This window comes from Coregonus lavaretus, assembly GCF_964263955.1.
Source record: "Coregonus lavaretus genome assembly, contig: HAP1_SCAFFOLD_1184, whole genome shotgun sequence".
Lineage (NCBI taxonomy): Eukaryota > Metazoa > Chordata > Actinopteri > Salmoniformes > Salmonidae > Coregonus > Coregonus lavaretus.
In genome coordinates this window covers 59,994-87,822 of record NW_028157831.1, presented here as the reverse complement: position 1 = coordinate 87,822, position 27,829 = coordinate 59,994, and the positions used below count along the sequence as shown (strand labels likewise).

The window sequence follows — 27,829 nt, the reverse complement described above, 5'->3', positions numbered from 1 at the left end:
CTTCCCCAGATCTGTGCCTGGACACAATCCTGTCTCGGAGCTATACGAACAATTCCTTCGACCTCATGGCTTGGTTTTTGCTCTGACATGTACTGTCAACTGTGGGACATTATATAGACAGGTGTGTGCATTTCCAAATCATGTCCAATCAGTTGAATTTACCACAGGTGGACTCCAATCAAGTTGTAGAAGCATCTCAAGGATGATCAATGGAACAGGATGCACATGAGCTCAATTTTGAGTCTCATAGTAAAGGGTCTGAATACTTATGTAAATAAGGTATTTCTGTTTTTAATTTTATATAAATGTGCAACATTTTCCAAAAACCTGTTTTTGCTTTGTAATTATGGGGCATTGTGTGTATATTGATGATTGAAAAAAATGATTTCATCCATTTTAGAATAAGGCTGTAACGTAAATAAATGTGTATAAAGTCAAAGGGTCTGAATACTTTCCAAATGCACCGTATATACAAAATACACAACACTATACTAACTCAGCATTGGAACAATACAACATATTAATATAGGAATATATACATAATACTATACTATACTAACTATAGCAAACCCCCCTTCTAGTATACTCAGCACTGTAACAATATAACATGTTAATATATTAATATAGGAATATATACATAATACTATACTATACTAACTATAGCAAACCCCCCTTCTCCTATAATCAGCACTGTAACAATATAACATGTTAATATAGGAATATATACATAATACACTGCTCAAAAAAATAAAGGGAACACTAAAATAACACATCCTAGATCTGAATGAATGAAATAATATTATTAAATACTTTTTTCTTTACATAGTTGAATGTGCTGACAACAAAATCACACAAAAATTATCAATGGAAATCAAATGTATCAACCCATGGAGGTCTGGATTTGGAGTCACCCTCAAAATTAAAGTGGAAAACCACACTACAGGCTGATCCAACTTTTATGTAATGTCCTTAAAACAAGTCAAAATGAGGCTCAGTAGTGTGTGTGGCCTCCACGCGGATGGTCTCCTGAGGGATCTCCTCCCAGACCTGGACTAAAGCATCCGCCCACTCCTGGACAGTCTGTGGTGCAATGTGGCGTTGGTGGATGGAGCGAGACATGATGTCCCAGATGTGCTCAATTGGATTCAGGTCTGGGGAATGGGCGGGCCAGTCCATAGCATCAATGCCTTCCTCTTGCAGGAACTGCTGACACACTCCAGCCACATGAGGTCTAGCATTGTCTTGCATTAGGAGGAACCCAGAGCCAACCGCACCAGCATATGGTCTCACAAGGGGTCTGAGGATCTCATCTCGGTACCTAATGGCAGTCAGGCTACCTCTGGCGAGCACATGGAGGGCTGTGCGGCCCCCCAAAGAAATGTCACCCCACACCATGACTGACCCACCGCCAAACCGGTCATACTGGAGGATGTTGCAGGCAGCAGAACGTTCTCCGCGGCGTCTCCAGACTCTGTCACGTGTGCTCAGTGTGAACCTGCTTTCATCTGTGAAGAGCACAGGGCGCCAGTGGCGAATTTGCCAATCTTGGTGTTCTCTGGCAAATGCCAAACGTCCTGCACGGTGTTGGGCTGTAAGCACAACCCCCACCTGTGGACGTCGGGCCCTCATACCACCCTCATGGAGTCTGTTTCTGACCGTTTGAGCAGACACATGCACATTTGTGGCCTGCTGGAGGTCATTTTGCAGGGCTCTGGCAGTGCTCCTCCTGCTCCTCCTTGCACAAAGGCGGAGGTAGCAGTCCTGCTGCTGGGTTGTTGCCCTCCTACGGCCTCCTCCACGTCTCCTGATGTACTGGCCTGTCTCCTGGTAGCGCCTCCATGCTCTGGACACTACGCTGACAGACACAGCAAACCTTCTTGCCACAGCTCGCATTGATGTGCCATCCTGGATGAGCTGCACTACCTGAGCCACTTGTGTGGGTTGTAGACTCCGTCTCATGCTACCACTAGAGTGAAAGCACCGCCAGCATTCAAAAGTGACCTAAACATCAGCCAGGAAGCATAGGAACTGAGAAGTGGTCTGTGGTCACCACCTGCAAAACCAGTCCTTTATTGGGTGTGTCTTGCTAATTGCCTATAATTTCCACCTGTTGTCTATTCCATTTGCACAACAGCATGTGACATTTATTGTCAATCAGTGTTGCTTCCTAAGTGGACAGTTTGATTTCACAGAAGTGTGATTGACTTGGAGTTCCATTGTGTTGTTTAAGTGTTCCCTTTATTAGAGCAGTGTACTATACTGTACTAACTATAGCAAACCCCCCTTCTAGTATACTCAGCACTGGACAATATAACATGTTAATATATTAATATAGGAATGTTGGTTCCTCTAACCCTGTCTGCTGGTTCCTCTAACCCTGTCTGCTGGTTCCTCTAACCCTGTCTGTTGGTTCCTCTAACCCTGTCTGTTGGTTCCTCTAACCCTGTCTGCTGGTTCCCTGTCTGTTGGTTCCTCTAACCCTGTCTGTTGGTTCCTCTAACCCTGTCTGTTGGTTCCCTGTCTGTTGGTTCCTCTAACCCTGTCTGTTGGTTCCTCTAACCCTGTCTGTTGGTTCCTCTAACCCTGTCTGTTGGTTCCTCTAACCCTGTCTGTTGGTTCCCTGTCTGTTGGTTCCTCTAACCCTGTCTGTTGGTTCCTCTAACCCTGTCTGCTGGTTCCTCTAACCCTGTCTGTTGGTTCCTCTAACCCTGTCTGTTGGTTCCTCTAACCCTGTCTGCTGGTTCCCTGTCTGTTGGTTCCTCTAACCCTGTCTGTTGGTTCCTCTAACCCTGTCTGTTGGTTCCCTGTCTGTTGGTTCCCCTAACCCTGTCTGTTGGTTCCTCTAACCCTGTCTGTTGGTTCCCTGTCTGTTGGTTCCTCTAACCCTGTCTGTTGGTTCCTCTAACCCTGTCTGTTGGTTCCTCTAACCCTGTCTGTTGGTTCCTCTAACCCTGTCTGTTGGTTCCCTGTCTGTTGGTTCCTCTAACCCTGTCTGTTGGTTCCTCTAACCCTGTCTGCTGGTTCCTCTAACCCTGTCTGTTGGTTCCTCTAACCCTGTCTGTTGGTTCCTCTAACCCTGTCTGCTGGTTCCCTGTCTGTTGGTTCCTCTAACCCTGTCTGTTGGTTCCTCTAACCCTGTCTGTTGGTTCCCTGTCTGTTGGTTCCTCTAACCCTGTCTGTTGGTTCCTCTAACCCTGTCTGTTGGTTCCTCTAACCCTGTCTGTTGGTTCCTCTAACCCTGTCTGTTGGTTCCTCTAACCCTGTCTGTTGGTTCCTCTAACCCTGTCTGTTGGTTCCTCTAACCCTGTCTGTTGGTTCCCTGTCTGTTGGTTCCTCTAACCCTGTCTGTTGGTTCCTCTAACCCTGTCTGTTGGTTCCTCTAACCCTGTCTGTTGGTTCCTCTAACCCTGTCTGTTGGTTCCTCTAACCCTGTCTGTTGGTTCCTCTAACCCTGTCTGTTGGTTCCTCTAACCCTGTCTGTTGGTTCCTCTAACCCTGTCTGCTGGTTCCTCTAACCCTGTCTGTTGGTTCCTCTAACCCTGTCTGTTGGTTCCCTGTCTGTTGGTTCCTCTAACCCTGTCTGTTGGTTCCTCTAACCCTGTCTGTTGGTTCCTCTAACCCTGTCTGTTGGTTCCTCTAACCCTGTCTGCTGGTTCCTCTAACCCTGTCTGTTGGTTCCTCTAACCCTGTCTGTTGGTTCCTCTAACCCTGTCTGTTGGTTCCTCTAACCCTGTCTGTTGGTTCCTCTAACCCTGTCTGTTGGTTCCCTGTCTGTTGGTTCCTCTAACCCTGTCTGTTGGTTCCTCTAACCCTGTCTGTTGGTTCCTCTAACCCTGTCTGTTGGTTCCTCTAACCCTGTCTGTTGGTTCCTCTAACCCTGTCTGTTGGTTCCTCTAACCCTGTCTGTTGGTTCCCTGTCTGTTGGTTCCCTGTCTGTTGGTTCCTCTAACCCTGTCTGTTGGTTCCCTGTCTGTTGGTTCCTCTAACCCTGTCTGTTGGTTCCTCTAACCCTGTCTGTTGGTTCCTCTAACCCTGTCTGTTGGTTCCCCTAACCCTGTCTGTTGGTTCCTCTAACCCTGTCTGTTGGTTCCTCTAACCCTGTCTGCTGGTTCCTCTAACCCTGTCTGTTGGTTCCTCTAACCCTGTCTGTTGGTTCCTCTAACCCTGTCTGCTAGTTCCTCTAACCCTGTCTGTTGGTTCCCTGTCTGTTGGTTCCTCTAACCCTGTCTGTTGGTTCCCCTAACCCTGTCTGTTGGTTCCTCTAACCCTGTCTGTTGGTTCCTCTAACCCTGTCTGTTGGTTCCCTGTCTGTTGGTTCCTCTAACCCTGTCTGTTGGTTCCTCTAACCCTGTCTGCTGGTTCCTCTAACCCTGTCTGTTGGTTCCTCTAACCCTGTCTGTTGGTTCCTCTAACCCTGTCTGCTGGTTCCTCTAACCCTGTCTGTTGGTTCCCTGTCTGTTGGTTCCTCTAACCCTGTCTGTTGGTTCCTCTAACCCTGTCTGTTGGTTCCTCTAACCCTGTCTGTTGGTTCCTCTAACCCTGTCTGTTGGTTCCTCTAACCCTGTCTGTTGGTTCCCTGTCTGTTGGTTCCTCTAACCCTGTCTGTTGGTTCCTCTAATCCTGTCTGTTGGTTCCTCTAACCCTGTCTGTTGGTTCCCTGTCTGTTGGTTCCTCTAACCCTGTCTGTTGGTTCCTCTAACCCTGTCTGTTGGTTCCTCTAACCCTGTCTGTTGGTTCCTCTAACCCTGTCTGTTGGTTCCTCTAACCCTGTCTGCTGGTTCCTCTAACAGTTGATTGGACAGTGAGGAGGAGACAGCAGATTGGACAGGGAATTGGGACAGCTGATTGGCCAGTGAGGGAAGACAGCTGATTGGAGAGAGAGGAGGAGTGTCTGACCTTTGACTCTCTCCCCACGATGCAGGCTAATCTCTCCGGGACCCTGCGGTGTGTGAGAGCGTGTAGCGATGAACGTTCTCCCCGGCACGGCGCTGTACAGCCTACGTTTCCCACGCTGCACTGGGCTGGGGGGAGATGGGGGCGGACTGGGGTCCCTCTGTAGCCTGCCACTGGGGCTATACACACACACACACACACCACATAGGCATGCACACATGCAAACACAGACATACACACACAAACAAGCACACAGGCAGGTGAGTCTGTCTGTCTGTCTGTCTGTCTGTCTGTCTGTCTGTCTGTCTGTACCTGAGGCGCCGTGTCTGTCTGCAAAGGCTGTGTGTGTCTGTCTGTGGGTGTGTCTATCTGTCTGTCTGTGTCTGTCTGTCTGTCTGTCTGTGGGTGTGTCTATCTGTCTGTCTGTGTCTGTCTGTCTGTCTTTGGGTGTGTCTATCTGTCTGTCTGTGTCTGTCTGTCTGTCTGTGTCTGTCTGTCTGTCTGTCTGTCTGTCTGTACCTGAGGCGCCGTGTCTGTCTGCGAAGGCTGTGTGTGTCTGTCCGTCTGTCCGTCTGCCGGTTGGAAGTTTGCGTGTTCTCCAGGCTGTGGAGGGAGGGGCCAGGGGAAGAAGAGGCGGGGCTTTCAAGAGCGTTGTCGCTGGCTGAGCGAATCAGATAACGGGGAGATGACAAGCCACACCCACCAACATTACTGGCCCCACCCAGACGTCGGCGCTTTGAGGAATAGGAAGGGCTCTCTCTGAAAGGCACTGAGACACAGAGCAACAAGGTTACACACATCGACATGGTCAAACACACACAGACACTAACACACAGGGTCGTGGATGGACTCACCTACGTCTGAGGCCTTATGGATCTTAATGATCTCTGCCAGGTCAAAATTCCCAGCAATGATGGCCACCTACACACACACACACACTTTACATGTCTATTTGGAACCACAGTGAAGCATTGTCAGAAAAAAGCATTCAAACTATACCACGTCACACTGCATTCTGTGTTGTAGTTCATTACCTGAAAAGCTGTCTGGTTGTTGTAGTTCTTAATGTCTTTATTCGCTCCTCTGAACAGCAGAACTCTGGCACAGCCGTCCTGAGAAAGGAAACATCACAGTCAGTCACACATAGCAACCCTGCTTACCTGGTTGTATAGACCACAGGTGTAGTGTTACCTGGTTGTATAGACCACAGGTGTAGTGTTACCTGGTTGTATAGACCACAGGTGTAGTGTTACCTGGTTGTATAGAACACACAGGTGTAGTGTTACCTGGTTGTATAGACCACAGGTGTAGTGTTACCTGGTTGTATAGACCACAGGTGTAGTGTTACCTGGTTGTATAGAACACAGGTGTAGTGTTACCTGGTTGTATAGAACACACAGGTGTAGTGTTACCTGGTTGTATAGACCACACAGGTGTAGTGTTACCTGGTTGTATAGAACACAGGTGTAGTGTTACCTGGTTGTATAGACCACACAGGTGTAGTGTTACCTGGTTGTATAGACCACAGGTGTAGTGTTACCTGGTTGTATAGACCACAGGTGTAGTGTTACCTGGTTGTATAGAACACACAGGTGTAGTGTTACCTGGTTGTATAGAACACACAGGTGTAGTGTTACCTGGTTGTATAGACCACAGGTGTAGTGTTACCTGGTTGTATAGAACACAGGTGTAGTGTTACCTGGTTGTATAGACCACAGGTGTAGTGTTACCTGGTTGTATAGACCACAGGTGTAGTGTTACCTGGTTGTATAGAACACACAGGTGTAGTGTTACCTGGTTGTATAGAACACACAGGTGTAGTGTTACCTGGTTGTATAGACCACAGGTGTATTGTTACCTGGTTGTATAGAACACAGGTGTAGTGTTACCTGGTTGTATAGACCACAGGTGTAGTGTTACCTGGTTGTATAGACCACAGGTGTAGTGTTACCTGGTTGTATAGAACACACAGGTGTAGTGTTACCTGGTTGTATAGAACACACAGGTGTAGTGTTACCTGGTTGTATAGACCACACAGGTGTAGTGTTACCTGGTTGTATAGAACACACAGGTGTAGTGTTACCTGGTTGTATAGAACACACAGGTGTAGTGTTACCTGGTTGTATAGAACACACAGGTGTAGTGTTACCTGGTTGTATAGACCACAGGTGTAGTGTTACCTGGTTGTATAGACCACAGGTGTAGTGTTACCTGGTTGTATAGACCACAGGTGTAGTGTTACCTGGTTGTATAGACCACAGGTGTAGTGTTACCTGGTTGTATAGAACACAGGTGTAGTGTTACCTGGTTGTATAGACCACAGGTGTAGTGTTACCTGGTTGTATAGAACACAGGTGTAGTGTTACCTGGTTGTATAGACCACACAGGTGTAGTGTTACCTGGTTGTATAGAACACACAGGTGTAGTGTTACCTGGTTGTATAGAACACACAGGTGTAGTGTTACCTGGTTGTATAGAACACACAGGTGTAGTGTTACCTGGTTGTATAGACCACAGGTGTAGTGTTACCTGGTTGTATAGACCACACAGGTGTAGTGTTACCTGGTTGTATAGAACACACAGGTGTAGTGTTACCTGGTTGTATAGACCACAGGTGTAGTGTTACCTGGTTGTATAGACCACAGGTGTAGTGTTACCTGGTTGTATAGACCACACAGGTGTAGTGTTACCTGGTTGTATAGAACACACAGGTGTAGTGTTACCTGGTTGTATAGACCACACAGGTGTAGTGTTACCTGGTTGTATAGACCACACAGGTGTAGTGTTACCTGGTTGTATAGACCACAGGTGTAGTGTTACCTGGTTGTATAGACCACAGGTGTAGTGTTACCTGGTTGTATAGAACACAGGTGTAGTGTTACCTGGTTGTATAGAACACACAGGTGTAGTGTTACCTGGTTGTATAGAACACACAGGTGTAGTGTTACCTGGTTGTATAGAACACACAGGTGTAGTGTTACCTGGTTGTATAGAACACACAGGTGTAGTGTTACCTGGTTGTATAGAACACACAGGTGTAGTGTTACCTGGTTGTATAGAACACACAGGTGTAGTGTTACCTGGTTGTATAGAACACACAGGTGTAGTGTTACCTGGTTGTATAGACCACACAGGTGTAGTGTTACCTGGTTGTATAGAACACACAGGTGTAGTGTTACCTGGTTGTATAGAACACACAGGTGTAGTGTTACCTGGTTGTATAGACCACAGATGTAGTGTTACCTGGTTGTATAGAACACAGGTGTAGTGTTACCTGGTTGTATAGAACACACAGGTGTAGTGTTACCTGGTTGTATAGAACACACAGGTGTAGTGTTACCTGGTTGTATAGACCACAGGTGTAGTGTTACCTGGTTGTATAGACCACAGGTGTAGTGTTACCTGGTTGTATAGAACACACAGGTGTAGTGTTACCTGGTTGTATAGAACACAGGTGTAGTGTTACCTGGTTGTATAGAACACAGGTGTAGTGTTACCTGGTTGTATAGACCACACAGGTGTAGTGTTACCTGGTTGTATAGAACACAGGTGTAGTGTTACCTGGTTGTATAGACCACAGGTGTAGTGTTACCTGGTTGTATAGAACACACAGGTGTAGTGTTACCTGGTTGTATAGACCACAGGTGTAGTGTTACCTGGTTGTATAGACCACAGGTGTAGTGTTACCTGGTTGTATAGACCACAGGTGTAGTGTTACCTGGTTGTATAGAACACAGGTGTAGTGTTACCTGGTTGTATAGAACACACAGGTGTAGTGTTACCTGGTTGTATAGACCACAGGTGTAGTGTTACCTGGTTGTATAGACCACAGGTGTAGTGTTACCTGGTTGTATAGACCACAGGTGTAGTATTACCTGGTTGTATAGACCACAGGTGTAGTGTTACCTGGTTGTATAGACCACAGGTGTAGTGTTACCTGGTTGTATAGAACACAGGTGTAGTGTTACCTGGTTGTATAGAACACAGGTGTAGTGTTACCTGGTTGTATAGAACACAGGTGTAGTGTTACCTGGTTGTATAGAACACACAGGTGTAGTGTTACCTGGTTGTATAGACCACAGGTGTAGTGTTACCTGGTTGTATAGACCACAGGTGTAGTGTTACCTGGTTGTATAGAACACACAGGTGTAGTGTTACCTGGTTGTATAGACCACAGGTGTAGTGTTACCTGGTTGTATAGAACACACAGGTGTAGTGTTACCTGGTTGTATAGACCACAGGTGTAGTGTTACCTGGTTGTATAGACCACAGGTGTAGTGTTACCTGGTTGTATAGAACACAGGTGTAGTGTTACCTGGTTGTATAGAACACAGGTGTAGTGTTACCTGGTTGTATAGAACACACAGGTGTAGTGTTACCTGGTTGTATAGACCACAGGTGTAGTGTTACCTGGTTGTATAGACCACAGGTGTAGTGTTACCTGGTTGTATAGAACACACAGGTGTAGTGTTACCTGGTTGTATAGACCACAGGTGTAGTGTTACCTGGTTGTATAGAACACACAGGTGTAGTGTTACCTGGTTGTATAGACCACAGGTGTAGTGTTACCTGGTTGTATAGACCACAGGTGTAGTGTTACCTGGTTGTATAGACCACACAGGTGTAGTGTTACCTGGTTGTATAGACCACACAGGTGTAGTGTTACCTGGTTGTATAGACCACAGGTGTAGTGTTACCTGGTTGTATAGAACACACAGGTGTAGTGTTACCTGGTTGTATAGACCACAGGTGTAGTGTTACCTGGTTGTATAGACCACAGGTGTAGTGTTACCTGGTTGTATAGACCACAGGTGTAGTGTTACCTGGTTGTATAGAACACACAGGTGTAGTGTTACCTGGTTGTATAGACCACAGGTGTAGTGTTACCTGGTTGTATAGACCACAGGTGTAGTGTTACCTGGTTGTATAGAACACACAGGTGTAGTGTTACCTGGTTGTATAGACCACAGGTGTAGTGTTACCTGGTTGTATAGACCACAGGTGTAGTGTTACCTGGTTGTATAGAACACAGGTGTAGTGTTACCTGGTTGTATAGACCACAGGTGTAGTGTTACCTGGTTGTATAGAACACAGGTGTAGTGTTACCTGGTTGTATAGACCACAGGTGTAGTGTTACCTGGTTGTATAGACCACAGGTGTAGTGTTACCTGGTTGTATAGACCACAGGTGTAGTGTTACCTGGTTGTATAGACCACAGGTGTAGTGTTACCTGGTTGTATAGAACACAGGTGTAGTGTTACCTGGTTGTATAGACCACAGGTGTAGTGTTACCTGGTTGTATAGACCACAGGTGTAGTGTTACCTGGTTGTATAGAACACACAGGTGTAGTGTTACCTGGTTGTATAGACCACAGGTGTAGTGTTACCTGGTTGTATAGACCACACAGGTGTAGTGTTACCTGGTTGTATAGACCACAGGTGTAGTGTTACCTGGTTGTATAGACCACAGGTGTAGTGTTACCTGGTTGTATAGACCACAGGTGTAGTGTTACCTGGTTGTATAGAACACAGGTGTAGTGTTACCTGGTTGTATAGAACACAGGTGTAGTGTTACCTGGTTGTATAGACCACAGGTGTAGTGTTACCTGGTTGTATAGACCACAGGTGTAGTGTTACCTGGTTGTATAGACCACACAGGTGCAGGGCAGTGTTTCCTGAGGCATTCTGGGAGCTCATGTCGGCTCCGTAAAACAGCAGATGTTCCAGGTGCTGTACGTTCCCATGACGACATGCCTGGAAAGAAACAACACGTCACATGCATGTTACCATGACGAAACGCCTGGAGAGAAATAACATGTCACATAGATGTTACCATGACAACATGCCTAGACAGAAACAACACGTCACATAGATGTTCCTATTTTCCCTTTTTTTGTAGACAACAGGTTGAGAAAGCCTATTGATTAAATTGATACTTCTGGAATTTGGCAATGAGGTATTTTACGTAATCCCCCAGAGTCAGATGAACTTACCATTTTTATGTCTCTGCGTGAGGTTTGTAATGTCACTTTTTGGGTGACCCGACCAAATTCATATAGAAATATGAGTTATAGATCTGTCATTAATTTACTTTCGGTTTGTACACCAGCTTCAAACAGGTGAAAATACAATATTTTTGAAGGGATATTTCACTGCAATTTAGATAGTACATTGATTCTCTACACCAGTGGTCACCAACAGGTTAATCGCGATCGACTGGTCGATCTCCAAGACATTCCTAGTTTTATTTTTGTTTTTTCTTGCACTGTTGGCGGTAGGTTCACTTGATTCAGCAGCCCTAGCGTCGGTAAGGCAAAGTGGCCAATCAGATAGCTCAGATTTCCTCGAGCCATTGACTGTAAAAAGAAGCCTTAAGCGCACGGCAAAGATGATACTGTGAGATTTAAAAAGAGAGAGACTCAACGAATCCAGCAAAGAGCTGCTGTTTTTATGTGTAAATTCATTTTTAAGTTGTTATACAGCACTGTCAACACTTTGTTCAACACCTTTATAAGCCATAAAATGCGCATTCTCCCAACTTCCACACGCTAAAACCAGCACTGCAGCTGCAATGACTGAGTATAGCAAAGTGGTCCGATAAGTTTGTGTTGTTATTAGAGGCTTTTGTCTTTTTTCTACCCCCATTTCATGATATTACGATCTTGTCTCATCGCTGCAACTCCCCAATGGGCTCGGGAGAGGCGAAGGTCGAGTCATGCGTCCTCCGAAACATGACCCGTTAACACCCGCCCGCTTAACCTGGAAGCCAGCCACACCAATGTGTCGGAGGAAACACCATCCAACTGACAACCGGAGTCAGCCTGCAGGCGCCCAACCCGCCACAAGGAGTCGCTAGAGCACGATGAGCCACTATAGCCTCTGGTTTGGGGTCGGGATTGATTAGGGAGGTCACAGCGCCACTTAAGATGAAGACGCAGAAGGGCCATGAGGAGATTATTCAGTTGTATTTGATTGACTCTCCTGCATTTCCTGTGGTGTTGGGTCTTCCCTGGTTAACATCTCATGACCCCAACATTTCATGGCAACAGAGGGCTCTCAAGGGATGGTCTGATCAGTGTGTCGGGCGGTGTATAGGTGTTTCCGTAGGGGCGACAACGGTGGAAAGTCCGAACCAAATGCCCGCACTGCACATTCCTCCTGAGTATACAGATTTGGCACTCGCCTTCAGTAAGAAGAGGGCGACTCAATTACCACCTCATAGACAGGGGGATTGTGCGATAGACCTCCAGGCAGGCGCTGCGCTCCCTCGTAGCCATGTGTATCCTCTGTCTCAGGAGGAGACGGCCGCTATGGAGACATACATCGCCGAATCCTTGAGACAGGGATACATACGGCCGTCCACTTCCCCTGCGTCCTCGAGTTTCTTTTTTGTGAAGAAGAAGGATGGGGGTTTACGCCCGTGTATTGATTACCGTGGTCTCAATCAGATCACTATTAAATGCAGCTATCCTCTCCCTCTGATTGCTAGTATGACGGAGTCATTACACGGGGCGCGCTTCTTCACAAAATTGGATCTCAGGAGCGCTTACAACCTGGTGCGCATTCGGGAAGGAGATGAGTGGAAGACAGCATTCAGTACCACCTCGGGTCACTATGAGTACCTCGTCATGCCATACGGTCTAATGAATGCTCCTTCAGTCTTCCAATCATTTGTGGACGAGATTTTCCGGGATTTGCATGGACGGGGGGTAGTGGTGTATATTGATGACATCCTGATATACTCCGCTACACGTACCGAGCATGTGTCCCTGGTACGTCGGGTGCTGGGTAGACTGTTGGAGCATTACCTGTATGTGAAGGCAGAGAAATGTCTGTTTTTCCAGGAGTCCATCTCCTTCCTGGGACACCGGTTGTCTGCGTCAGGGGTGGAGATGGAGGTTGACCGCGTTTCAGCCGTGCGTAATTGGCAGACTCCCACTACGGTAAAGGAGGTGCAGCGTTTTTTGGGTTTTGCCAATTACTACCGGAGGTTTATCCGGGGTTTTGGACAGGTAGCAGCTCCCATTACCTCCCTGCTAAAGGGGGGCCCGGTGCGTTTGCAGTGGTCGGCTGAGGCGGACAGGGCGTTTAGTCATTTGAAGGATTTGTTCACCTCGGCTCCGGTGCTGGCACATCCGGATCCCTCTTTGGCGTTCCAAGTGGAGGTGGATGCGTCCGAGGCGGGGATCGGTGCTATACTGTCTCAGCGCTCGGGCACGCCTCCAAAACTCCGCCCCTGTGCTTTCTATTCCAAGAAGCTCAGTCCGGCGGAACGCAATTATGACGTGGGGGACAGGGAGCTGCTAGCGGTGGTCCACGCCATGAAGGTGTGGAGACATTGGCTTGAGGGGGCTAACCACCCTTTTCTCATTCTGACTGACCATCATGACCTGAAGTACATCCGGGCAGCGAGGAGACTGAACCCTCGTCAGGCTAGGTGGGCCATGTTTCTTGCCCGGTTTGTATTTAAGATCACTTATATCCCAGGGTCACAGAACGCTAAGGCAGACGCCCTGTCCCGACTATATGACACAGAGGAGAGGTCCATTGAGCCCACTCCCATACTACCGGAGTCTTGTCTAGTGGCACCGGTGGTGTGGGAGGTCGACACGGAAATCGAGCGGGCGTTACGTACCGACCCTACTCCCCCAGAGTGTCCAGAAGGACGGAGGTACGTGCCGCTCGAGGTCCGTGACCGACTGATTTATTGGGCTCACACGTCACCCTCCTCTGGTCATCCTGGTATTGGTCAGACGGTGCACTGTCTTAGCGGGAAGTACTGGTGGCCCACCTTAGCCAGGGACGTGAGGGTTTACGTTTCTTCCTGCTCGGTGTGCGCCCAGTGTAAGGCGCCTAGACACCTGCCCAGAGGGAAGTTACAACCCCTACCCGTTCCACAACGGCCGTGGTCTCACCTGTCGGTGGATTTTGTCACGGACCTTCCCCCCTCCCAGGGGAATACCACGATCTTGGTCGTTGTGGATCGGTTTTCTAAGGCCTGCCGTCTCATCCCTATGCCAGGTCTTCCTACAGCCCTACAAACAGCCGAGGCCCTGTTTACTCACGTTTTCCGGCACTACGGGGTGCCTGAGGACATAGTGTCTGATCGGGGTCCCCAGTTCACCTCTAGAGTTTGGAGGGCGTTTATGGAACGTTTGGGGGTCTCGATCAGCCTTACCTCTGGTTTTCACCCCGAGAGTAATGGGCAGGTGGAGAGAGTAAACCAGGATGTGGGTAGGTTTCTGAGGTCCTATTGCCAGGACCAGCAGGAGGAGTGGTCGGGGTATATTCCCTGGGCAGAGATAGCCCAAAACTCACTCCGCCACTCCTCCACTAATCAGTGTGTGTTGGGCTATCAGCCGGTTCTGGCACCCTGGCATCAGAGCCAGATCAAGGCCCCTGCGGTGGATGAACGGTTTCGGCGCTCGGAGGAGACATGGAACGCTGCGCATGTCCATCTGCAGCGGACCATCAGACGGCAAAAGGCGAGCGCCGATCGCCACCACAGTGAGGGTCCGGTTTATGCACCGGGAGATCGGGTCTGGCTCTCGACCCGAAACCTGCCCCTTCACCTGCCCTGCCGGAAGCTGGGTCGGCGGTTTGTGGGGCCATTTAAAGTCCTGAGGAGATTGAACGAGGTATGTTATAGGTTAAAACTGCCTATTAATTATCGCATTAACCCCTCGTTCCATGTGTCTCTCCTCAGGCCAGTGGTAGCTGGTCCACTCCAGGAGAATGAGATACGAGAGGCCCCTCCGCCCCCACTAGACATCGAAGGGGCTCCGGCGTACTCAGTACGTTCCATCGTGGATTCGAGGCGTCGGATGGGGGGTCTGCAGTATCTCGTGGAATGGAAGGGGTACGGTCCGGAGGAACGGTGCTGGGTCCCTAGGAGGGACATCCTAGATCCCTCCCTGTTGACAGAGTTCCACCGGAGTCATCCTACTCGCCCTGCTCCGCGTCCTCCTGGCCGTCCCCGAGGCCGGGGTCGGCGCACGGCTGGAGCCGCGCGTCAAGGGGGGGGTACTGTCACGGATTCTGCCGAGGCTGCTCCTCCTCCTTGCTCGGGCAGGCTTCGGTGTTCGTCGTCCCCGGAGTACTAGCTACTGCCGATCGATATTATCGGTGTCTGTCTAGTCTTGTCTGTATTGTTTACACCTGTTCATCATTATGTTTGATTGTTGCCCTAGAATTACCCCTGTCTCTCATCGTTATCTTGTGTGTGATTGTTTCCCTTCACGCATGTCGTTTGTGAGCGGGTTATTTCCTCCCTGTGTGGAGTTATTCTGTGTTCATCTTTTCAATATGGGATTAAAGTACGTTTCCGAGAGTTCCGTGTCCTGCGCCTGACTTCTTCAACCGCATCTCACTGACAGCCGTGACATGAGGTTTGTGCAGTAGGCTATAGGCCCAGTACATTATCACTGGATATTGGCTACGCTTGAATTGACCTGCCAATGTTGTTCTTCTCAGACCATTTAGACATTGGTAATAGATCATTTGTTGTATTACTTGTAAGGCACAGCAGCGGTGAGGCTGACTGATGGCCTGCATCTGATGGTCAGTCTGAGGGGAGAGAGGGAGCAGCGGTGAGGCTGACTGATGGCCTGATGGTCAGTCTGAGGGGAGAGAGGGAGCAGCGGTGAGGCTGCCTGCATCTGATGGTCAGTCTGAGGGGAGAGAGGGAGCAGCGGTGAGGCTGCCTGATGGCCTGATGGTCAGTCTGAGGGGAGAGAGGGAGCAGCGGTGAGGCTGACTGATGGCCTGCATCTGATGGTCAGTCTGAGGGGAGGGAGGGAGCAGCGGTGAGGCTGACTGATGGCCTGATGGTCAGTCTGAGAGGAGAGAGGGAGCAGCGGTGAGGCTGCCTGATGGCCTGATGGTCAGTCTGAGGGGAGAGAGGGAGCAGCGCTGAGGCTGCCTGATGGCCTGCATCTGATGGTCAGTCTGAGGGGAGAGAGGGAGCAGCGCTGAGGCTGCCTCTCACCCGACTCATCGTCCCTCTGCCATCCTTCCCTCTGCTGAGAAAAGGGGACACAGTCTTCCAGTTGATGGCAAAACTCAAGTCGCACTGCATTATTTCTGCCTCATGCACTAATTCATGTTGTTACTCCTATGAGCAGAGAAAGTGAAATATTCCTTCATTAAAAAAGACAAAAGCCTCTAATAACAACACAAGCTGCCAATGACTGGAACCAATTGCAAAAATCTCTGAAGTTGGAGACTCTTATCTCCCTCACTAAATGTAAGCGTCAGTTGTCAGAGCAGCTTACCGATCACTGCACCTGTACACAGCCCATCTGAAATTAGCCCACCCAACTACCTCATCCCCATATTGTTATTTATTTTGCTAATTTGCACCCCAGTATCTCTATTTGCACATCATCTTTTGCACATCTATCATTCCAGTGTTAATACTAATTGTAATTATTTTGCACTATGGCCTATTTATTGCCTTACCTCCATAACTTACTACATTCGCACACACTGTATATATATTTTCTGTTGTATTTTTTGACTTTATGTTTTGTTTTACCCCATATGTAACTCTGTGTTGTTGTTTTTATCGCACTGCTTTGCTTTATCTTGGCCAGGTCGCAGTTGTAAATGAGAACGTGTTCTCAACTGGCTTACCTGGTTAAATAAAAAATAAATAAAATAAAAAAGCTTATCGGACCACTTTGCTATACTCAGTCATTGCAGCTGCAGTGCTGGTTTTAGCGTGTGGAAGTTGGGAGAATGCGCATTTTATGGCTTATAAAGGTGTTGAACAAAGTGTTGACAGTGCTGAATAACAACTTAAAAATGAATTTACACATAAAAACAGCAGCTCTTTGCTGGATTCGTTGAGTCTCTCTAGTCATGGTTTTACATGTTTTTAATTCTGACAGTATCATCTTTGCTGTGCGCTCGAGACTTCTTTTTACAGTCTATGACTCGAGGAAACTGTGCAGACACGGTGATCTGAGCTATCTGATTGGCCAGCGGTAGACCTATAGGTGCACTTGATTTGCTCTCTGGGCCTGCCAGGTAGGCGGAGTTCTACCTTCAGACATGAAATGATTCAAGATGGGAACACTTTGCCTTCCCGGTGCTATGGCTGCTGAATCAAGTGCACCTACTGCGAACAGCAAGAAACAAAAAAATCAACCAATAGGAATGCAAGGCTTTGGTGATCGACTAGGAATGCCTTGGAGATCAACCAGTCGATCACGATCAATCGGTTGGTGACCACTGGTCTACGGAGATCAACCAGTCGATCACGATCAATCGGTTGGTGACCACTGGTCTACGGAGATCAACCAGTCGATCACGATCAATCGGTTGGTGACCACTGGTCTACGGAGATCAACCAGTCGATCACGATCAATCGGTTGGTGACCACTGGTCTACGGAGATCAACCAGTCGATCACGATCAATCGGTTGGTGACCACTGGTCTACGGAGATCAACCAGTCGATCACGATCAATCGGTTGGTGACCACTGGTCTACGGAGATCAACCAGTCGATCATGATCAATCGGTTGGTGACCACTGGTCTACGGAGATCAACCAGTCGATCACGATCAATCGGTTGGTGACCACTGGTCTACGGAGATCAACCAGTCGATCACGATCAATCGGTTGGTGACCACTGGTCTACGGAGATCAACCAGTCGATCACGATCAATCGGTTGGTGACCACTGGTCTACGGAGATCAACCAGTCGATCACGATCAATCGGTTGGTGACCACTGGTCTACGGAGATCAACCAGTCGATCACGATCAATCGGGTTGGTGACCACGGGTCTATGTCATCTTGCTGAGTCTACCTTTAAACCATAATCTAACCTCTGACCTCTGAACTGACCCATCACCTTCTGCATTACTGCCCCACAGTGGCAAGAAGTGACATCCCCAAAACACCAAAACTATTCCACACATAAATGGCTCCTAGCCTCCCACACAAAACCCATTAGAGGAGAAAGTGAGAGGGGAGAGACCTCTGGCTTCTCATCCAATGGGTTTTGAGAAGGAGCTGAGGAGAGAGGACGCGAGGAGTTGAGATCTTCCCATAGGCTACTTTCTGTCCCGAACCTTACACTAAAACTAAATAGAAATGATACAACTCAAACTAATTACAAACTAGTCAAGTGGATTTGAAAACGAACTGAAACTAAACTGAATTTCAAATCAAAATATGAACTAATAGAAATAACAACAGAACTATAATAACCTTGGTGTGTGTGTTACCTGGTGTATCTCCTGCCAGCCATTCTCGTCGGTGCTGCCTATGACAGCGTGTTCATGTAGCAGCAGTTCACAGCAGTACGGGTCTCCCCCCACCATGGCACAGTGGTACAAAGGAGTTAACCCACGACTGTCCCTATAGTCTGGAGATGCACCCAGGGCCAACACAGTCTGCAACACACACATTACGCTTAAAACAAAAACACACAGGGGTGTGTATGCATGTGTGTGTGCGTACTCACTGCGAGTGCTGTGTGGCGTACTCACTGTGAGTGCTGTGTGGTTCCTAGAGAGAACAGCTCTGTGCAGCGCTGTGATTCCGTCTCTAGTCCTGAAGTCCAGGTGAGCTCCTCCACTCCTCAGAATTTTAATCAGTTCTGCACTGCCCTCTAGCTGTACCGCCAGGGTTAGGGGGCATTCTATACACACACACACACACACACACACACACACTTTCAGCTATAAAAACACTGAGGCTTAGTGATGAGTGATGGACATAATTCAGTGTGTGGTTCTGTGTGTGTGTGTGTTTCCTCACCTCCTGTGTCAGCATCATGAAAATTAGGATCAAGGCCTTTCTCCAAGAACCTGGAGACTTTGTCAACGTTGCGCTGGTAGACATACTCCATAAACTTCTTTAGGTTGGCCTGAGAAACAGATACATACTCCATCAACTTATAAAGGTTGGCTTGAGAGACAGAGAAAGGAGAGGGAGAGCGAGAGTGGGGCTGGCACGTGTGTGTATGGTCTTACCTTGGTATGGAGCTTTGCTAGCTGCTTGTCGTCCACATAGCTCTGAGTGTAAACACGCCTCTTATAGCGAAACTACAATGACTCACACACACACACACACACACACACACACACACACACACACACACACAAACACACACACACACACACACACACACACACACACACACACACACACAAACACACACACACACAAACAGCCACACACACACACACACACACACACACACACACAAACAGCCACACACAAACAAACACAAACAGCCACACAAACACAAACAACCCAATTAGTGATTTTCTTTAACAGTTTCAACATTTATAGTTTTTGGTTTGGTGTGTGTAGGGTGTATGTATGGTATAGGGTGTAGTGTGTAGGGTGTAGGGTGTATGTATGGTATAGAGCATAGTGTATAGGTTGTGGGGTGTATGTATGGTATAGGGTGTAGTGTGTAGGTTGTAGGGTGTATGTATGGTATAGGGCGTAGTGTGTAGGGTGTAGGGTGTATGTATGGTATAGGGCGTAGTGTGTAGGTTGTAGGGTGTATGTATGGTATAGGGCATAGTGTGTAGGTTGTAGGGTGTATGTATGGTATAGGGCGTAGTGTGTAGGTTGTAGGGTGTATGTATGGTATAGGGTGTAGTGTGTAGGTTGTAGGGTGTATGTATGGTATAGGGTGTAGTGTGTAGGTTGTAGGGTGTATGTATGTCATAGGGTGTAGTGTGTAGGGTGTAGGGTGTATGTATGGTATAGGGTGTAGTGTGTAGGTTATAGGGTGTATGTATGGTATAGGGTGTAGTGTGTAGGTTGTAGGGTGTATGTATGGTATAGGGTGTAGTGTGTAGGTTGTAGGGTGTATGTATGGTATAGGGTGTAGTGTGTAGGTTGTAGGGTGTATGTATGGTATAGGGCATAGTGTGTAGGTTGTAGGGTGTATGTATGGTATAGGGCATAGTATGTAGGTTGTAGGGTGTATGTATGGTATAGGGCGTAGTGTGTAGGTTGTAGGGTGTATGTATGGTATAGGGTGTAGTGTGTAGGTTGTAGGGTGTATGTATGGTATAGGGTGTAGTGTGTAGGTTGTAGGGTGTATGTATGGTATAGGGCATAGTGTGTAGGTTGTAGGGTGTATGTATGGTATAGGGTGTAGTGTGTAGGGTGTAGGGTGTATGTATGGTATAGAGCATAGTGTGTAGGTTGTAGGGTGTATGTATGGTATAGGGTGTAGTGTGTAGGGTGTATGTATGGTATAGGGTGTAGTGTGTAGGTTGTAGGGTGTATGTATGGTATAGGGTGTAGTGTGTAGGGTGTAGGGTGTATGTATGTTATAGGGCGTAGTGTGTAGGGTGTATGTATGGTATAGAGCATAGTGTATAGGTTGTAGGGTGTATGTATGTTATAGGGCGTAGTGTGTAGGGTGTATGTATGGTATAGGGTGTAGTGTGTAGGTTGTAGGGTGTATGTATGGTATAGGGCGTAGTGTGTAGGGTGTATGTATGGTATAGGGCGTAGTGTGTAGGTTGTAGGGTGTATGTATGGTATAGGGCGTAGTGTGTAGGTTGTAGGGTGTATGTATGGTATAGGGTGTAGTGTGTAGGTTGTAGGGTGTATGTATGGTATAGGGCATAGTGTGTAGGTTGTAGGGTGTATGTATGGTATAGAGCATAGTGTGTAGGTTGTAGGGTGTATGTATGGTATAGGGTGTAGTGTGTAGGTTGTAGGGTGTATGTATGGTATAGGGTGTAGTGTGTAGGTTGTAGGGTGTATTTATGGTATAGGGTGTAGTGTGTAGGTTGTAGGGTGTATGTATGGTATAGGGTGTAGTGTGTAGGGTGTAGGGTGTATGTATGGTATAGGGTGTAGTGTGTAGGTTATAGGGTGTATGTATGGTATAGGGTGTAGTGTGTAGGTTGTAGGGTGTATGTATGGTATAGGGTGTAGTGTGTAGGTTGTAGGGTGTATGTATGGTATAGGGTGTAGTGTGTAGGTTGTAGGGTGTATGTATGGTATAGGGCATAGTGTGTAGGTTGTAGGGTGTATGTATGGTATAGGGCATAGTGTGTAGGTTGTAGGGTGTATGTGAGGTATAGGGCGTAGTGTGTAGGTTGTAGGGTGTATGTATGGTATAGGGTGTAGTGTGTAGGTTGTAGGGTGTATGTATGGTATAGGGTGTAGTGTGTAGGTTGTAGGGTGTATGTATGGTATAGGGCATAGTGTGTAGGTTGTAGGGTGTATGTATGGTATAGGGTGTAGTGTGTAGGGTGTAGGGTGTATGTATGGTATAGAGCATAGTGTGTAGGTTGTAGGGTGTATGTATGGTATAGGGTGTAGTGTGTAGGGTGTATGTATGGTATAGGGTGTAGTGTGTAGGTTGTAGGGTGTATGTATGGTATAGGGTGTAGTGTGTAGGGTGTAGGGTGTATGTATGTTATAGGGCGTAGTGTGTAGGGTGTATGTATGGTATAGAGCATAGTGTATAGGTTGTAGGGTGTATGTATGTTATAGGGCGTAGTGTGTAGGGTGTATGTATGGTATAGGGTGTAGTGTGTAGGTTGTAGGGTGTATGTATGGTATAGGGCGTAGTGTGTAGGGTGTATGTATGGTATAGGGCGTAGTGTGTAGGTTGTAGGGTGTATGTATGGTATAGGGCGTAGTGTGTAGGTTGTAGGGTGTATGTATGGTATGGGGTGTAGTGTGTAGGTTGTAGGGTGTATGTATGGTATAGGACATAGTGTGTAGGTTGTAGGGTGTATGTATGGTATAGAGCATAGTGTGTAGGTTGTAGGGTGTATGTATGGTATAGGGTGTAGTGTGTAGGTTGTAGGGTGTATGTATGGTATAGGGTGTAGTGTGTAGGTTGTAGGGTGTATGTATGGTATAGAGCATAGTGTGTAGGGTGTAGGGTGTATGTATGGTATAGAGCATAGTGTGTAGGTTGTAGGGTGTATGTATGGTATAGGGTGTAGTGTGTAGGTTGTAGGGTGTATGTATGGTATAGGGCGTAGTGTGTAGGTTGTAGGGTGTATGTATGGTATAGAGCATAGTGTGTAGGTTGTAGGGTGTAGGGTGTATGTATGGTATAGGGTGTAGTGTGTAGGGTGTAGGGTGTATGTATGGTATAGGGTGTAGTGTGTAGGTTGTAGGGTGTATGTATGGTATAGGGCATAGTGTGTAGGTTGTAGGGTGTAGGGTGTATGTATGGTATAAGGTGTAGTGTGTAGGGTGTAGGGTGTATGTATGGTATAGGGTGTAGTGTGTAGGGTGTAGGGTGTATGTATGGTATAGAGCATAGTGTGTAGGTTGTAGGGTGTATGTATGGTATAGGGGATAGTGTGTAAGTTGTAGGGTGTATGTATGGTATAGGGTGTAGTTAGTAGGTTGTAGGGTGTATGTATGGTATAGGGTGTAGGTTGTAGGGTGTAGGGTGTATGTATGGTATAGGGGATAGTGTGTAAGTTGTAGGGTGTATGTATGGTATAGGGTGTAGTGTGTAGGTTGTAGGGTGTATGTATGGTATAGGGTGTAGTGTGTAGGTTGTAGGGTGTATGTATGGTATAGGGCGTAGTGTGTAGGGTGTAGGGTGTATGTATGGTATAGGGTGTAGTGTGTAGGTTGTAGGGTGTAGGGTGTATGTATGGTATAGGGCATAGTGTGTAGGTTGTAGGGTGTATGTATGGTATAGGGGATAGTGTGTAAGTTGTAGGGTGTATGTATGGTATAGGGTGTAGTGTGTAGGTTGTAGGGTGTATGTATGGTATAGGGTGTAGTGTGTAGGTTGTAGGGTGTATGTATGGTATAGGGCGTAGTGTGTAGGGTGTAGGGTGTATGTATGGTATAGGGTGTAGTGTGTAGGTTGTAGGGTGTATGTATGGTATAGGGTGTAGTGTGTAGGTTGTAGGGTGTATGTATGGTATAGGGTGTAGTGTGTAGGTTGTAGGGTGTATGTATGGTATAGGGCGTAGTGTGTAGGGTGTAGGGTGTATGTATGGTATAGGGTGTAGTGTGTAGGTTGTAGGGTGTAGGGTGTATGTATGGTATAGGGCATAGTGTGTAGGTTGTAGGGTGTATGTATGGTATAGGGTGTAGTGTGTAGGTTGTAGGGTGTATGTATGGTATAGAGCATAGTGTGTAGGGTGTAGGGTGTATGTATGGTATAGGGCGTAGTGTGTAGGGTGTAGGGTGTATGTATGGTATAGGGCGTAGTGTGTAGGGTGTATGTATGGTATAGGGCATAGTGTGTAGGTTGTAGGGTGTATGTATGGTATAGGGCATAGTGTGTAGGTTGTAGGGTGTATGTAGGGTATAGAGCATAGTGTGTAGGGTGTAGGGTGTATGTATGGTATAGGGCGTAGTGTGTAGGGTGTAGGGTGTATGTATGGTATAGGGCGTAGTGTGTAGGGTGTATGTATGGTATAGGGCATAGTGTGTAGGGTGTAGGGTGTATGTATGGTATAGAGCATAGTGTGTAGGGTGTAGGGTGTATGTATGGTATAGAGCATAGTGTGTAGGGTGTAGGGTGTATGTATGGTATAGGGCGTAGTGTGTAGGGTGTATGTATGGTATAGGGCATAGTGTGTAGGGTGTAGGGTGTATGTATGGTATAGAGCATAGTGTGTAGGTTGTAGGGTGTATGTATGGTATAGGGTGTAGTGTGTAGGGTGTATGTATGGTATAGGGTGTAGTGTGTAGGGTGTAGGGTGTATGTATGTTATAGGGTGTAGTGTGTAGGTTGTAGGGTGTATGTATGGTATAGGGTGTAGTGTGTAGGATGTAGGGTGTATGTATGGTATAGGGCATAGTGTGTAGGTTGTAGGGTGTAGGGTGTATGTATGGTATAGGGCGTAGTGTGTAGGTTGTAGGGTGTATGTATGGTATAGGGCATAGTGTGTAGGTTGTAGGGTGTATGTATGTTATAGGGCGTAGTGTGTAGGGTGTATGTATGGTATAGGGTGTAGTGTGTAGGTTGTAGGGTGTATGTATGGTATAGGGCGTAGTGTGTAGGGTGTATGTATGGTATAGGGCGTAGTGTGTAGGTTGTAGGGTGTATGTATGGTATAGGGCGTAGTGTGTAGGTTGTAGGGTGTATGTATGGTATAGGGTGTAGTGTGTAGGTTGTAGGGTGTATGTATGGTATAGGGCATAGTGTGTAGGTTGTAGGGTGTATGTATGGTATAGAGCATAGTGTGTAGGTTGTAGGGTGTAAGTATGGTATAGGGTGTAGTGTGTAGGTTGTAGGGTGTATGTATGGTATAGGGTGTAGTGTGTAGGTTGTAGGGTGTATGTATGGTATAGAGCATAGTGTGTAGGGTGTAGGGTGTATGTATGGTATAGGGCGTAGTGTGTAGGTTGTAGGGTGTATGTATGGTATAGAGCATAGTGTGTAGGTTGTAGGGTGTAGGGTGTATGTATGGTATAGGGTGTAGTGTGTAGGGTGTATGTATGGTATAGGGTGTAGTGTGTAGGGTGTAGGGTGTATGTATGTTATAGGGCGTAGTGTGTAGGGTGTATGTATGGTATAGAGCATAGTGTGTAGGTTGTAATCAATCAATCAATCAATTTTATTTTATATAGCCCTTCGTACATCAGCTAATATCTCGAAGTGCTGTACAGAAACCCAGCCTAAAACCCCAAACAGCTAGTAATGCAGGTGTAGAAGCACGGTGGCTAGGAAAAACTCCCTAGAAAGGCCAAAACCTAGGAAGAAACCTAGAGAGGAACCAGGCTATGAGGGGTGGCCAGTCCTCTTCTGGCTGTGCCGGGTGGAGATTATAACAGAACCATGCCAAGATGTTCAAAAATGTTCATAAGTGACAAGCATGGTCAAATAATAATCAGGAATAAATCTCAGTTGGCTTTTCATAGCCGATCATTAAGAGTTGAAAACAGCAGGTCTGGGACAGGTAGGGGTTTCGTAACCGCAGGCAGAACAGTTGAAACTGGAATAGCAGCAAGGCCAGGCGGACTGGGGACAGCAAGGTGTCAGCATGCCCGGTAGTCCTGACGTATGGTCCTAGGGCTCAGGTTCTCAGAGAGAAAGAGAGAACGAGAGAATTAGAGAGAGCATACTTAAATTCACACAGGACACTGGATAAGACAGGAGAAGTACTCCAGGTATAACCAACTAACCCCAGCCCCCCGACACATAAACTACTGCAGCATAAATACTGGAGGCTGAGACAGGAGCGGTCCGGAGACACTGTGGCCCCATCCGAAGAAACCCCCGGACAGGGCCAAACAGGAAGGATATAACCCCACCCACTCTGCCAAAGCACAGCCCCCGCACCACTAGAGGGATATCCTCAACCACCAACTTACAATCCTGAGACAAGGCCGAGTATAGCCCACAGAGGTCTCCACCACAGCACAAACCAAGGGGGGGGCGCCAACCCAGACAGGAAGATCACGTCAGTAACTCAACCCACTCAAGTGACGCACCCCTCCTAGGGACGGCATGAAAGAGCACCAGCAAGCCAGTGACTCAGCCCCTGTAACAGGGTTAGAGGCAGAGAACCCCAGTGGGTGTATGTATGTTATAGGGTGTATGTATGTTATAGGGGATAGTGTGTAAGTTGTAGGGTGTATGTATGGTATAGGGTGTAGTTAGTAGGTTGTAGGGTGTATGTATGGTATAGGGTGTAGGTTGTAGGGTGTAGGGTGTATGTATGGTATAGGGGATAGTGTGTAAGTTGTAGGGTGTATGTATGGTATAGGGTGTAGTGTGTAGGTTGTAGGGTGTATGTATGGTATAGGGTGTAGTGTGTAGGTTGTAGGGTGTATGTATGGTATAGGGCGTAGTGTGTAGGGTGTAGGGTGTATGTATGGTATAGGGTGTAGTGTGTAGGTTGTAGGGTGTAGGGTGTATGTATGGTATAGGGCATAGTGTGTAGGTTGTAGGGTGTATGTATGGTATAGGGTGTAGTGTGTAGGTTGTAGGGTGTATGTATGGTATAGGGTGTAGTGTGTAGGTTGTAGGGTGTATGTATGGTATAGGGCGTAGTGTGTAGGGTGTAGGGTGTATGTATGGTATAGGGTGTAGTGTGTAGGTTGTAGGGTGTAGGGTGTATGTATGGTATAGGGCATAGTGTGTAGGTTGTAGGGTGTATGTATGGTATAGGGGATAGTGTGTAAGTTGTAGGGTGTATGTATGGTATAGGGTGTAGTGTGTAGGTTGTAGGGTGTATGTATGGTATAGGGCGTAGTGTGTAGGGTGTAGGGTGTATGTATGGTATAGGGTGTAGTGTGTAGGTTGTAGGGTGTAGGGTGTATGTATGGTATAGGGCATAGTGTGTAGGTTGTAGGGTGTATGTATGGTATAGGGTGTAGTGTGTAGGTTGTAGGGTGTATGTATGGTATAGGGTGTAGTGTGTAGGTTGTAGGGTGTATGTATGGTATAGGGCGTAGTGTGTAGGGTGTAGGGTGTATGTATGGTATAGGGTGTAGTGTGTAGGTTGTAGGGTGTAGGGTGTATGTATGGTATAGGGCATAGTGTGTAGGTTGTAGGGTGTATGTATGGTATAGGGCATAGTGTGTAGGTTGTAGGGTGTATGTATGGTATAGAGCATAGTGTGTAGGGTGTATGTATGGTATAGGGTGTAGTGTGTAGGGTGTAGGGTGTATGTATGGTATAGGGCGTAGTGTGTAGGGTGTATGTATGGTATAGGGCATAGTGTGTAGGGTGTAGGGTGTATGTATGGTATAGGCATAGTGTGTAGGGTGTAGGGTGTATGTATGGTATAGGAGCATAGTGTGTAGGGTGTAGGGTGTATGTATGGTATAGGGCGTAGTGTGTAGGGTGTATGTATGGTATAGGGCATAGTGTGTAGGGTGTAGGGTGTATGTATGGTATAGGGTGTAGTGTGTAGGGTGTAGGGTGTATGTATGGTATAGAGCATAGTGTGTAGGTTGTAGGGTGTATGTATGGTATAGGGTGTAGTGTGTAGGGTGTATGTATGGTATAGGGTGTAGTGTGTAGGGTGTAGGGTGTATGTATGTTATAGGGCGTAGTGTGTAGGGTGTATGTATGGTATAGAGCATAGTGTATAGGTTGTAGGGTGTATGTATGGTATAGGGGATAGTGTGTAGGTTGTAGGGTGTATGTATGGTATAGGGTGTAGTGTGTAGGTTGTAGGGTGTATGTATGGTATAGGGCGTAGTGTGTAGGGTGTAGGGTGTATGTATGGTATAGGGCGTAGTGTGTAGGGTGTATGTATGGTATAGGGTGTAGTGTGTAGGTTTTAGGGTGTATGTATGGTATAGGGTGTAGTGTGTAGTGTGTAGGGTGTATGTATGGTATAGGGCGTAGTGTGTAGGTTGTAGGGTGTATGTATGGTATAGGGTGTAGTGTGTAGGTTGTAGGGTGTATGTATGGTATAGGGCGTAGTGTGTAGGTTGTAGGGTGTATGTATGGTATAGGGTGTAGTGTGTAGTGTGTAGGGTGTATGTATGGTATAGGGCGTAGTGTGTAGGTTGTAGGGTGTATGTATGGTATAGGGCGTAGTGTGTAGGGTGTATGTATGGTATAGAGCATAGTGTGTAGGGTGTATGTATGGTATAGGGTGTAGTGTGTAGGGTGTGTGTATGGTATAGGGGATAGTGTGTAGGTTGTAGGGTGTATGTATGGTATAGGGAGTAGTGTGTAGGGTGTAGGGTGTATGTATGGTATAGGGTGTAGTGTGTAGGTTGTAGGGTGTATGTATGGTATAGGGTGTAGTGTGTAGGATGTAGGGTGTATGTATGGTATAGGGCATAGTGTGTAGGTTGTAGGGTGTAGGGTGTATGTATGGTATAGGGTGTAGTGTGTAGGTTGTAGGGTGTATGTATGGTATAGGGCATAGTGTGTAGGTTGTAGGGTGTAGGGTGTATGTATGGTATAGGGCATAGTGTGTAGGTTGTAGGGTGTATGTATGGTATAGGGTGTAGTGTGTAGGTTGTAGGGTGTATGTATGGTATAGGGT

At 47.1% G+C, this 27,829-nt stretch overlaps 1 protein-coding gene across 1 annotated transcript in view; it reads right to left on the bottom strand.

Annotated features, from left to right (window-relative positions):
• The window catches only part of LOC311124863 (SH3 and multiple ankyrin repeat domains protein 3-like), a gene marked incomplete at its 5' end in the record, with an annotated part of 108,123 nt that overhangs the window by 61,580 nt on the left and 18,714 nt on the right, over positions 1-27,829 (bottom strand). The window contains 9 exon segments of the mRNA XM_084198961.1: positions 4,897-5,072; positions 5,413-5,662; positions 5,748-5,814; positions 5,928-6,005; positions 10,531-10,647; positions 18,128-18,295; positions 18,392-18,543; positions 18,663-18,771; positions 18,878-18,949. Coding sequence (XP_084055087.1) covers positions 4,897-5,072; positions 5,413-5,662; positions 5,748-5,814; positions 5,928-6,005; positions 10,531-10,647; positions 18,128-18,295; positions 18,392-18,543; positions 18,663-18,771; positions 18,878-18,949 — 1,189 coding nt within the window.